A 14223-nucleotide genomic window follows, 5' to 3' on the forward strand; every position below is an offset into this window, starting at 1 on the left:
ATCAAAAACTAACATACAAAAATCAGTAGCATCTTTATATACAAATAACAAACTAGCTGAAAAGTAAATCAAGAAAGCAACCACATTTACAATAAGTACACACACACACACACACACTACCTAGGAATACATTTAATCTAGGAGGTGAAAGACTTCTACAAAGAAAACTGTAAAACAGTGATGAAAGAAATTGAAGAGGACACAAAAAATGAAAAGACATTCCATGTTCCAGGACTGGGAAAATTAATACTGTTAAAATGACTGTACTACCCAAAGCAATATACAGATTCAGTACAATCCCTATTAAAACACCAATGACATTCTTCAGTGAAATAGAAAAACACAATATTAAAATTTTTATGAGACATAAAAGACCCTGAATAGCCAAAATAATCCTAAGCAAAAGGAATAAAGTTGGGGGCATCATACTACCAGACTTCAAAATATACTACAAAGCTATAGTAACCAAAATGGCAAGGTACTGGCATAAAAACAGACACATAGAACAATGGAACAGAATTGTTCACTGAGAACAATTCTGAGAATCCAGAAATGAATCCATCTATCTACAGCCAACTGCTTTTGACAAAGGCACCAAGAATATTCATTGGAGAAAGACAGTCTCTACAATAAATGGTGCTGGGAAAACTGGATATCCATATGCAGAAGAATGAACCTAGACCCCCACCTCTCACCTATACACAAACCAACCCTAAATGAATTAAACACCTAAAAGTAAGACCCAAAACTATAAAACTACTAAAAGAAAATAAAGAGGAAATGCTTCAGGACATTAGTCTGGGAAAAGACTTTATGAATGAGACCTCAAAAACACAAGACACAAGAGCAAAAATTAATAGAATTATGTCAAACTAAAAAGCTTCTGGGTAACAAAAAAGAAAAACAATCAGCAGAGTGAAAAGATAACCTACAAAATGGTAGGAAATATTTACAAACTATTCATCTGACAGAGGATTAATATTCAGAATACCAAGAAACTCAAACATCTCAATAGCAAGAAAAAAAATCCAATTAAAAAATGGGCAAATGATCCAAACAGAAAAGATGTACAGTTGGCCAACAAATATATGAAAAAATGCTCAGCATCACTAATCATCAGAGAAATGCAAATCAAAACTACAATGAGATACTGTCTATCTTATCCCAGTTAGGATGGCTATTATCAAAAGACAAAAAATAACAAATGTGAGTAAGGAGGTAGAGAAAGATGAACTTTTTTTTTTTTTTTCTTTGAGACAGAGCCTTGCTGTGTCACCCAGGCTGGAGTACAGTGGCGCAATCTCGGCTCACTACAAACTCCGCCTCCTGAATTCAAGCAATTATTTTGTCTCAGCCTCCCTAGTGGGACTACAGGCACACACCACCATGCCCGGCTAATTTTTGTAAAGGAACTCTTATACACTGTTGATAGGAATGTAAACTAGGACAGCCACTATGGAGAACAGTATGTAAGTTCCGCAGAAAACTACAAATAGAACTACTATTTGATCCAGTAATCTCATTACAGGGCATTTATCCAAAGGAAAAGAAATTAATATATCACAGAGATATCAGCACTCCCATGTTTATTGCACCACTATTTACAATAGCCAAGATAAGGAATCAACCAAAATGTTTAACAACAGATGAATGAATAAAGAAAATATGGTATATATAGGAGATGAAATACTATCCCCCCATTAAAAAGAATGAAATCCTGTCATTCATGGCAACATGGATGAAACTGGCAGACATTCTGTTAAGTGAAATAAGCCAGGAACAGAAACAAACACCACGTGTTCTTACTTATGTGTGGAAGCTAAAAAATGTTGATCTCAGAGAAGTAAAAAGTGGAACAGAGGTTACCAGAGACTGGGAAGAATAGGCAGAACAAAGGGATAGAGAAAGATTTGTTAAAGGATACAAAATTACAGCTAGATAGGAGGAATAAATTCTAGTGATCTGTGGCATTGTAGGATGACTATAGTTAACAATATTATATTTTTTCAAACAGCAAGAAGAGAGGATATTGACTGTTCGCAACACAAAGAAATAATAAATGTTTGAGATGATGGATGTGCTAATTACCCAGATCTGATCACTTTACATTGTATGTATCAAAACATCACTATGTACCTTATAAATATGTGCAATTATGTGTCAATTTAAAAATAAAATTTTGTTAAGAGATGATTCTAAGATGTGAGGGTCTAAGACTCCGGGATTTGAGGACTGGTGAGTGCTCAGGTGCTGAGATCCTCACACATGAGTCTTTGCTGCTGGAAAAGGTTGTCAGAAGCCTCCTTTGGCTGGGAGTAGGTTATCCTCTTCCTGCCCACCTCCCCCAGTGCTATGTGAATGTAGCTCTTTGTGGCTTAGAGAATGTAAATTTTATTTTGCATTTCCAATGTCACATGCTTACCTTATCAGCATGTTCCAGTTTCCAGAATAAATATTTGGAGATGAAAAATAAAGATCATGATGCTTAATATACCAAATTTACTGAGCCCCGTCTATGTGCCTAGCACAAAGCTAGTTACTTTGCACATGTCACCTTTTTTACCTATTACATGTAACATTACTCCCATGTTACAAGTATAGAGATAGGCTATAGTAGAACCTGACTCCCAACCCAAATCAGTTTGACTTTACAGTTTGGCTTAACCTCTGTACTTCATTGCTTTCCCAAAGACATCTACACGGAAACCAGAATAGAGAATACAGGGAAACCTGAAAATAATGAAAGAGAAAAAAAAATGGCAAAATCTGGCCAGGCCCAGTGGTCCTTGTCTGTAATTCCAGCTATGCGGGAGGAGTGCTTGAGCCCAGGACTTAAAGGCTGCACGCGGTGAGCTAGGATTGCACCACTGCACTCCAACTCAGTGAGACTCTGTCTCAAAAAAAAAAAAAAAAAAAAAGGAAAAAACTGATCCTAGGCTCACATTGTTCAACCTCATTCAGATTTGTGACTGGTTTTGTCATGCAGCTTCTAGCACCATTTCAGTGTTTCCTCTCTCTACTACATAGAATTGATGGTATTTACTGCCCTAGTTTTCAAGGATGGCATTTACTTCATTAAGTAAATCAATTACTTCATTAAGAAAATCCTTAGAGCATCAGACGGCTCAGCAGTCAGAAAGGGTTAACAGCCTCAGGAAGGACGGAGCTCCCACACCGCAGGTGATGACAGAAGACCAAGAATAATGAGGCTGGGGAACTGCCCACCCTCTGGAAGCTTTTCTGTACATCTAAATAGAACAGAAAGTAAACGCTGACAAAACGAAACTGTCAGGTAAATTAATGTGAAAAGTGCAGGTTTTGTTTTATTTTCCTTTCAATGGGTGAGAATTCAAAGCATAAGGCAGGAGAACGAGTTAAAAATAGTATGACAGTAGCCAACTGATGCTTGCACAATAGAAAGGGCAACATGGGTTACACAAGAGGATTGTAAAAAATGTGCAAAAAAATAAGAGCACAGTGGCAGGAATGGCTGTATCAAACACACTAACACCATGGGATCGTCAAAGGTTCAAAATATAACCATGTTGTGACATTATAAAATAACTATATAGGATTCCAGAACACGAAGGTATTTAAATAAAAATATTTGTTCCTTGGGGTAAAGTCAGACATCGTTATCTTGGCTTGCATAGCTCTCTGTGGTTTATCTCCCAAGCCTCATCCCTTCTACTGCCATGAACAACAACTTTGCAGAACCTCCTGAATTACTTTCATTTGTTGTCAGACCCTCACTCTTTCTCCCAGGCCCTTACTTCCCTTCTCTGACACCTAAGTTTAGGCAGGGTCTCCTAGTTACACCTTCTGACAACTCCATGCTAATGTATTATCCTATAAATATTAGATAACATCTGTTTCCTGCTAGGATCTACTCTCCAAGGGCAGGGTCCATATCTGCTTTGTTTATTGCTATATTGTCATCTATGGCACAGTTATGAATAATTGAATGAATGCTGGTGGACATCTGGGTTCCAAACTGTCCAACTTCATGATATATAAGGCAACAATTGCTTCTTCAGTTTATGTATCAGTCAGGGTTTGACATGAAAAACAGAACCAGCAGAAGAGTTTTTGTTTTTGTTTTTGTTTTTTAATCTATCCATTGATTTTTTACAAAGAATTATCTTACACAACTGCAGGAGCTGGCTAAGCAGGCCTGACATCCACAAGGCAGGTAATCAGAAAGGGAAAGTCATAAGCAGGCTAGGCTACCACAAGGATGAGCTCAGTGATGAGGATGTCATGCAGAAGCCAGGGCTCTTAGTCATGGAGCTGTACACACACACTTAACCCAAGAGCCAGTGAAACTGGAAGTACACACATCTGGAAGGTAAAGCAATTATAGACCTAGCTGCTGCTTCACACCAACAAGGCAAATCAGCAGAGCAGCAACAACATGAATGTTTTTGTCCCAAAATGCAGCAAAGTTCTACAACTTTCCTTCTGCTCTACTACTTGGAATCTCTGACCTCAGGGAGGGTATAGATCAAGCTTATCCAAACCACTTTATTTTGTTGTTGTTGTTCTGTTTTGTTTTGTTTTGTTTTAGGCTTTTAGCAGCCTGAAGCCATAGTTTTTAGTTTCCGTCTCTAGTAACAAGCAGAAAAGCGGGATGAGGAAGGGGCTTTTCTGGCCCAATGAGAAATAGAAACTAAGAACCCATGACTGTACTCTCTCCCTTGGTCTGATCTAGAATCTAATTTTAAAAAACTTTCGACTGATTAAGTCACCTAGAATAACATATCGTTTGACTAACTTAAAGTCAACTGATTAGGGACTTTACAGCTGCAAAATTCCTTCCCAGCAGCACCTAGATTAGTGTTTCAATAATTAGGAGAAGGTACGTGTGTGCTACAAAGTGGCTGCTGCCTCGCTTCCATCTTCCAAATTTTGCAAGAGACTCTCCTTGTAGACCACCCTAGTCAGAAACATACTAGAAAGGGAGTTCTGGGGGATGTGACTTATCCAAGCCAAAGCAGACATACCATGAAACCATCACAGGTCACATCATATAACTACCTCTTTAACCTTGAATGAAAGAAATTAATAACAGAAATCAGTGATATTCAGGAGTAGGGGAAACCACTCTGTTATAGAAATAGTGCTGATTCTGCAGATGCAAAGGAAAAGAGCAAATCTGGATAAGAGGGCGGAGCTAACAACCTTAGAGGAGCATGCTTCCAAGAAGTAGAGGAGGTATAGGGGAGCTCTTACAGCCAGAATGGAAGTGATAAGCATGTATTCCTATCAAAGATGGGGAAACTTCATTCCAAGACAAGCTGGAATGTGTGTGTACCAACACACATTTGTTAAAGAACTGATCAAAAAGAATAACTGCCTCCTTAAGCTTAAGCCCTGTGCTGAACTATAGAGGTAAGGTGACATCTTAGTCTGTTCAGGCTACTAGGACAAAATACCTTAAATGGGTAATTTATAAATAACAGAAATGTATTGCTTACAGTTTCTGGAGGCTGGTAAGTCTAAGATCAAGGTGACAGCAGATTTGGTGTCTGGACTTGCTCTCTGCTTCAAAACTGATGCCTTCTTGTTATACTACCAAATGGCAGTAAGGGCAAGGTACCTCTTTTAAGAGGACACTGTTTTGGTTAATACTGAGTGTCAACTTAATAGGATTGAAGGAGGCAAAGGATTAATCCTGGGTATGTCTGTGAGGGTGTTGCCAAAGGAGATTAACATTTGAGTCAGTGGGCTGGGAAAGGTAGACCCACCCTTAATCTGGGTGGGTACCATCTAATCAGATGCCAGCTCAGCCAGAATATAAAGCAGGCAGAAAAAATGTGAAAAAGCTAGACTGACCTAGCCTCCCAGACTAAATCTTTCTCCACTGCTGGATGTTTCCTGCCTTCAGACATTGGATTACAAGTTCTTCAGCTTTGGTATTTGGACTGGCTTCCTTGTTCCTCAGCTTGCAGACAGCCTAGTATGGGACTTTGTGATCGTATGAGTTAATACCACTAAATAAACTATATAAACTTGATAAAATTAAAAAATATATATATATATACACACATACATATATACACACACACACACACACACACACACATATATATATATATATATATATAAGCTCTGTCCCTCTAGAGAACCCCGACTAATATAGGCACTGAACCATGACTTAATCACTACCCAAAAGGGCTCACCTCTTCATACTATTACATTGGGTATTAGGTTCCAACATATGAATTTGAGGGGGACACTAACATTTAGACCATAGCAGGTGGTAAATAAGACATATTGTCCTCACCTTATGGAGGTTCCTTAAGGGTGGAAGGGATGGAAGATATACAAGGATCAAACAGTTCAAGCTACAGGCCAAGGTTTCTCTTCAGAAAGATGGCTTGACTGAGAGAAAGCAAATTGGTGTTCATCAGTCTTTTAGTGGGTGCTAGATACTTCCTTGTTGCCATTTCTGCATTGCCAGAGCCACACACACACGCACACACACACGCACACACACACACACAACACAATAGACTTTGTACAGCTTCCAGTGCAAAATTAGAAACCAGAGCTGAATACCTAGTTGACAGTGACAATATGGTGATTATAAAAGCCTAAGTATGACATGTCTTGAATAATCAATGATTGAATCATGTGCCTTTAAGCTTAGCCTATACCAAATGCCTCCAGGAAAGGTTATTTAAAAAAAGAAAAAAAAAAAAACCTCAGAATGTGCTCACTGGCTTACAGTGATTGAGTTATGCTGTAGGCTATGGTAACTTCTTTGCAGTGCTAAAAATAGATGAAGGGCAGATCAGTCACCCTGGGGAATTTTATCTGCCTCATTTATGCATGCAGAGATGCTGCTTACATAAAGCCGAAATAAGCACAACCAAAAGGGCACCAAGAAAGACAAATAAAAGGTGATGATTCAAATAGAAACCAAGAAAACAAGCAAGCAGTCAACAGCAAAGATCAGAACCGGTCCGTGTTGTAAAGATCCGAACAAGAATTCAGCCTGTGAAGATGGTACAGTACCTTGAACTTTCTGGTATCTTCTAAGAGGCAAATTTAGAAACTTCTTCCTGGAGAAAGCCACAGTCTCCAGCTGTTCTTGCTCTACACATTCAGGCATGGACCCTTGCCACAGCCTCTCAAGAATTTACACTTCACACTGGCAGAGCGCTCTCTGACTCCTCCTGGAGATACTGGCTCCTTCTTAACCTGCAGGCAGAGCACCAGAAAGTCAATCAAGAACCATGTAAAAATGTGACTCAGGCAACTCACAGACAAGCAAGGACCTCCAGGCAGAGCACCAGAAAGTCAATCAAGAGCCATGCAAAAATGTGACTTAAGCAACTCAGAGTTAGGCAAAGAAACTGAACGTTTCAAGAGTTCCCCTTGGCCAAGTTTACACCAAATCATTTTTATTAAGTAAGTGGTTTTTAAAGGAAATCATTTATCATAAGGTTGCAGAAAAGGTCTGTTCCTTGTCTCCAGCTGCCGTGGAGATGGTCAAGGGGTGGCTAGAGGTGTATCTAAGAGACTGGAAATTCAGTTCATGGTCAAATCCATCAGTGTTTTAAAACATTCTAAAAAACCCAACAGCACCATCTGTAAGGACTGCATCATTTGCGAAATTTCTTGCTAAATCAGCTGGCCAAATGCAAAGCCAATTGCTTTGGCTTCCGTACAACACCATGCTGCAGCCGGGAAGTATTTTAAGTGGATAATGAGTAGTCTCTTCTCTCAATGACTACGTTCAAATAACATCGACTGCCTGTAATATGCAAAGTTCCTAGTCAAGGCTGCCTTAGGAACTCCTGCCCCTTAACTTGAGGCTTTAATCTGTATAAGGGAAAATATCCCTCTTCTCCAGTGATGTTTAAGAAATCAGTTCCCTAGCAATGGCCCAATATACTTTCCAGCTCACAGACATGTAAAACTGTGCACACACAGAAACACCCAAATGCACACCATTCGCACTAGTTCTGAGATATGCAAGGCTTACCCCCTGCATCCAAGAATGGCTGCCAAGTTTTTCCTTTATTTAGTTATAATACCTCCTGTAAAATTATTTGGGTACCCAAAATGGCCTTTTCGTGTGGGGAAACACACATAAGAAATACCTCTCTGCCTTTTTCCCCTGAAAAATATAGTTATCTATGGAAAATGTGCGTGCGCTCTCTCTCTCTTTCTCTCTGTCTCTCAGATAAAAGTGGCAAAGCAGATGGAAGCTCCTTCTGTGAAGAAATCAAATTCTATACTCCTCATATCCAACCTCCATTACTCTATTTTTATCATTTAAGTTATATAGTAGATATGCAATAAATGCTTCATTATTTCACTCATTAAGTTGGCTTCTCCCTCAAGGTACTTTAGAACTTTGGTACCCAACAGCAGCTCTGGGATTATGAGCTTATCAGAAATGCAGACACTCTTGTCCCACCCTAGCCCTCCTTGAATCAGAATCTGCATTTTAACTAGATTTCTAAGGGATTTGTAAGCACATCCAGGTTTGAGAAGCACTGTTTTGGAACACACCTTGATTCTTTTTTTTTTTTTTTTAAGTTTTGGTTTCTTTTTTTTAGACTTAGGGAATACAAATGCAGTTCTGTTATATGGATATATTGTGTAGTGGTGAAGTCTGGGCTCTTTGTGTACCCATCACCCGAATACTATACATTGCACCCAGTAGGTAATTTCTCATGCCTCATCCCCACTCCCACCCCACTCTCCCATCTTTTGGAGTTTCCATTGTCTATTATTCCATTCTATATGTTCATTACATCTTGATTTTTATACTGTTACTACTAGTCTAGTAAGTTCTGTCTCTCCGCAAAGATCATGTCTTGCCATGGGCAACACTTTTCTAGAGGACGGTGATTATGAGCTGACGCTATTGGGAACTAACCATGTGCCACGAGTGGAGAGGGCACATGGTTAACATGAGAAAGATTTACTCAGTTAGTAAAAGGTGGAGGTTGGTTGGAACTCAATCTGGCATCTGGGTTCATGTTTTCCAGGTGCTGCTTCCCTTACTGGGCCCCTGCAGGGTGCAAAACTGTCCCACTTTCTGCAAGATGTTTGACATCCCCGTCTACCACACACTAACTGCAAGATACCTTCAGAATCCCGACAACCTAAGACCTGCCCCCCACGTTTCCAGACACCCATGGGAATGGCGCTGACCACATTAAGAACCACAGTGTCTTGTGTTCATGCAGTAATTTTGAGAAATTAGTTTCCTGGGATTTGTTTCTTTCTTCCAGTGTTTAACCAAATAATAAAAATCCTTTAACTTTTTACATGTTATTTTTCACTTCAATAGAAGGCTATCACTATTGAGGGCCTGCTCTACGCAGACTAAAAGATAAGCTCCTTGCCTCTAGCCACTGACAATTTGGTTAGAGAAATAAGGCCTTAGTAGATGCAATAGCTAAGAAACAATTCAAGGCACTATAAGATTAAGTCCAGAAATGACCAAAAAGACCTAGATTTATAGTCCGGCTTTGTGCCACTTACTAGTGTGAGCCCAGTGACATTCTCTAAGCCTCTTTTTCCCTACCTGTAAAACAGGGGTATCATTAAACAATGCACATAAATTGCCACCACAGTACGTAAAGCATGAGATATACTTAATAATGTTAGCCATATCCACCAATCGCCACCCTCTCTGAATCAGGAAGAAATAGGACAAAAATGGGATAGAGAGAGGATGTGCATAGAGAATAGACAGCATTCTGGGCAGGAGGCACAGCCAAGCAAAAGTGTGGTGTCAGGAATGTGCATGCCTATGGCAGAAACTTACAGGACTCTCAGACTGGAAGAAGTCAAGGGTTCCAGTCAAGGAGTTATAAGAAGTGAACACATTAAAATAAAGATAAGTTTGCATTTGTTATGTGGACATGGAATCTCCTGGGGATTTTTTTGAATTTCTTCAGTATCATGACTTTCAAATACAGAAGAAATGCAAGCCTGCACAAAAGAAAATGAAGGAGCCTTCTAGCCATTCCCCCAGGGCTTCCCACACCAATGAGCATGGATGCATCTATTACCAATCAATATCTTTAAGAAGCCTGAAGAAATAAATGCATAGCACTGCTGCGTGACATATTTTTAATTCTTATTTAAATTCAAACCTGCCATCTAATTTATTTTCACTTTCAGTAAATGCCTTTTAAGCTTCTCAGACTTGAGCTAAGTCATACAGCTGATAAATAGGATAAACCTACAGGAATACACTTAGATCTTATGAAGTCTGCAAAATTGTATAAAGTCAACAACTTCAGCACGAATGGACCTAAAATGGCCAAGAAGCTATTGCTACTACTACTGTGTTAAAATCGCTTGCTGGAGCATTCTTGCTCATTAGGAAAAGTACTATCACACCCAGCAGAAAAGAATAATTAGCAAATCAACTAATTAAGGCAGTATCGACCCTCCTCTTGTCACCCAATCACTTCTTTGTTGTAAATAAGCTTACTTGCTTACATTAAAGTCATTAGCTCTTCATATGTAAATAATAACGCCCTTCAATTTAAACTGATTAGATATCTGCAAACAAACTTCAGTCCACTCTGATCTGGCCACAATAGGGAAAACAAAGAGCATTATTGTCTTACTTAACCTAGTACATTCAACGCAACTGTATGAAGCTTCCGAATTCATTAATATCCAAATTCACCTTCCCTCCTGGACATTAGCCAGAATTCTATCTTTAGTTATAACACACACTATACTAAACAAATACTATAGTCATTAAAGAAACCACCCATTTCCTTCCCCCTAAGTTCCAGGAAGCCATGTTATTTCTGCAAACCAATTTCTATTTGCTGACTATTCTCCAGGGCTTTTAAAAGCAAATAAAATGTACCGGAAGCTGTTTTCCAAATGACAACGAAGAACACATCTCCTACTCTCTCTTCTCCCCCAATGGGAAAAAACAAAGAAACAAAAAAAATGTGAGTGTTTGTGTATATTTAAAGCATATACATTTAAGGTCTTGTAAATCCTGAAAGATTGAAAGCCCCACAGTGTCCTGAAAGGAAATGTTTGAAGAAACTTCTCAAGTCTCTAAAGTTAGTTGGATCCTTTGCAACACTCACCTCTCATTTTGGCTCCTATAATTATCCCCTTTAACTTAATGTTTATTTTTATATCTCTTCCCATCTGTCCTCATACCACTTTGTTTACAGCTGGTTTAAAAAAAAAAGTTTATATTTACATATGTTCAATTCTGTCTTCATTTTAACTTCTCAGCTTCCCCTGCCCCATTTACCCTGGTGGGTTTGTTTGTTTGTTGTTTTAATTTCTTTATCATTGTCATTCTTCAGTCTAAACAGGATGAATTATCGATATAATCCCCAGCAAACAACTTCTTAACCACTTCCCACTCCTGAACCTTTAGTTTGTATTAAAGCACGAAGATATATGTCAACCAAGAGTCCCATATAGATCATTTCATCATGGGAGGCAGGGGGTTGGGAGAGGGGAGGAAATGAGACTTATTTTCATCCTGTTTGGATCCAAGACAAATATTTTATGTCACCCAAAAGGGAGCCAAGACAAGACAGAGCCCCATAGTAATTGTCCACACTCTAACCTTTCCCGTCTCCCTTCTTGTCCTTCACGAATACCTCCCAGCAGGCCAGATTATTTTGTCAGAGAAGCTCCAAGCTGCCTACAACCCTGTAACAGGATAAAAGCTCTAGCAAAGTTTATGCAACAGACACTTATTTCCCTCACATCTCCCCTTCCTGTTCCTCAGATGATGCCCTTCACTTCCTGTCCAGGTCAGGTTCCTGTGCGGGAGGGCCACCCCAGGGTGCACTTCCTGCCTTCTAGCTGGTTTCACTGTCTGTGCCCTTAAAGCCCAGCCTTCCCCATGGGCTCCTGTGCTTTTCCACCTATCACATTATTCTGTTTACCTCTTGTTTGCTTTTTACTCCTTCCAAAGTATCTCCTAGACCTGGAGTTCTCTCCCAGCTCCTTGCCTGCACACCAATCTCACCCTTTCTTAAAACCACATTTCTCCCAGCAGTCACTCGGTAACTAAAGCCAATCAGGATTTTTGATATCCCATCAACCTTGGTTTGTTCTACCAACTACATCGTGAAACTGACCGCCACCTGCCACAGGATTCTGTCTTTTAAAGGCCTAGAACCACACACTTAACTAGGAATATTTGATATCTGAATTATGCTGCTTATCAAACCAAAGTCATGCTTTTGTTTTTGGGGGGGTTTTGTTTGTTTTACACTAAGCAAGACTATACCCTACTGGCTACCTCCTCTGACCCCCTAGGTTAGATTAGTTCCTATAGTTATTCTTTTACTCATAATCCACTTTACTTTTTGTTGTTGTATTTATATATTTTGTTAGTATACTATGTGTAATAAATAGTTTGTCTAATTTTCAGTTTAGATAAGTTTTTCCTCCATCAACCTATAAACGTGTGAATTTATGAGGGGTTGGGGGAGCTAGGTGTTTCCTTGTCAAGCTGTCTCCCTTTCCTTCTCTTCTGCCTTCATTATTGTTCTGTTGCCAGCACAAAAACAGGCCTGGCACATATTAGTTGATCAATAAATATATATTAAATGATGTATATTCTCACCCTATTTAAAAACTGGATAAATAATAAACACATGCATACATACATACTGAATGAATGATACCACCACCCTTCCCCCACCCCCAGTCTTCTCCTTTCAGCACAACATCTGGTCCTCTCCTCCAACCATGGCAGCACGCCGGCCCTGCTAGGACCAGAGAAGCATATGCCATACCCATACCCCTTGTTGAGCCCATGAATACTTTTGAGGTCTTTCCTGAAACAGTGTTCAGGGTACAATCATGGTGGTAAGCCTGGCTTTAGCTGAAACAATGCATCTTTCTTTAATATTCTTCATTTTTTTAAAAAAAAACCATGTATAGAAAAAACAGTGTCTTCAATAAATGGTGCTGGGAAACTGGATATCCATATGCAGAAGAATGAAACCAGACCCCTATCTCATCATATGCGAAAATCAAATCAAAATGGATTAAAGACTTAAATCTAAGACCTCAAGCTATGCAACTACTACAAGAAAACATCTGTGAAACTCTCCAGGACATTAATCTGGGCAACAATTTCTTGAGTAATACCTCACAAGCATAGGTGACCAAAGCAAAAATGGACAAATGGGATCACATCAAGTCAGAAAGCTTCTGCACAGCAAAGGAAACAATCAACACAGTGAAGAGACAATCCCCAGAATGGGAGAAAATATCTGCAAACTACCCATCTGACAAGGGATTCATAAGCAGAATACGTAAGGAGTTTAAACAACTCTATGGGAAAATATCTAATACTCTGATTTTAAAATGGGCAAAAGATTTTGAATAGACGTTTCTCAAAAGAAGACATACAAATGACAAACAGGTATAAGAAAAGTGCTCAAAATCACTGATCTTCAGAGAAACGCAAATCAAAACTACAATGAGGTCAGGTATGGCTACTCACACCTATAATCCCAGCACTTTGGGAGGCCAAGGCGGGCGGATCACTTGAGGTCAGGAATTTGAAACCAGCCTGGCCAATATGGTGAAACCCCATCTCCACTAAAAATACAAAAATTAGCCCAGTGTGGTGGTGCATGCCTATAATCCCAGCTACTTGGGAGGCTGAGGCAGGAGAATCTCTTGAACCCGGGAGGCAGAGGTTGCAGTGAGCCGAGATTGCGTCACTGCACTACAGCCTGGGTGACAGAATGAGACTCTGTCTCAACAACAACAACAACAACCTACAATGAGATATCATTTCACTCCAGTTAAAATGGCTTTTATCCAAACAACAGGCAGTAATAAATGCTGGCAAGAATGCGGAGAAAAGGGAACCCTCATACACTGTTGGTGGGAATGTAAATTAGTACAAATACTATAGAGAACAGTTTGGAGGTTCCTCAAAAAAACTAAAACTAAAGCTATTATATAATCCAGCAATCCCACTGCTGGGCATATGCCCAAAAAGAAAGGAAGTCAGTATATCAAAGAGATATCAGCACTCCCATGTTTATTGCAGCACTATTCACAATAGCCAAGACTTGGAACCAACCTAAGTGTCCATCAACACATGAATAGATAAAGAAAATGTACTTATACACAATGGAATACTATACAGCTGTAAAAAAAGAATGAGATCCTGTCATTTGCAACAACATGGATGGAACTGGAGATGATTATGATAAGTGAAATAAGCCA

General features: G+C 39.4%; 1 protein-coding gene across 5 annotated transcripts in view; it reads right to left on the minus strand.

Annotated features, from left to right (window-relative positions):
* The window catches only part of LOC144332952 (uncharacterized), a 73169-nt gene extending 61415 nt beyond the window's left edge, over positions 1-11754 (minus strand). For 3 of the 5 annotated variants that reach the window (XR_013401226.1, XR_013401225.1, XM_077954699.1), the window contains exons 1-2: positions 11588-11753; positions 7021-7206 (exon numbers count right to left, since the gene is read on the minus strand). Coding sequence is in view for 2 of the 5 variants with exons in the window: in XM_077954699.1 (XP_077810825.1) it covers positions 7021-7117 (97 nt within the window). In the remaining 3 variants the exon portion in view is untranslated. Of the gene's footprint in view, positions 1-7020; positions 7240-11587 lie in introns of those variants that run through there. The other 2 variants (XR_013401224.1, XM_077954700.1) reach the window with 2 other exon arrangements.
* Positions 11755-14223: the final 2469 nt, after the last annotated feature.

This window comes from Macaca mulatta, chromosome 11, assembly GCF_049350105.2.
Source record: "Macaca mulatta isolate MMU2019108-1 chromosome 11, T2T-MMU8v2.0, whole genome shotgun sequence".
Lineage (NCBI taxonomy): Eukaryota > Metazoa > Chordata > Mammalia > Primates > Cercopithecidae > Macaca > Macaca mulatta.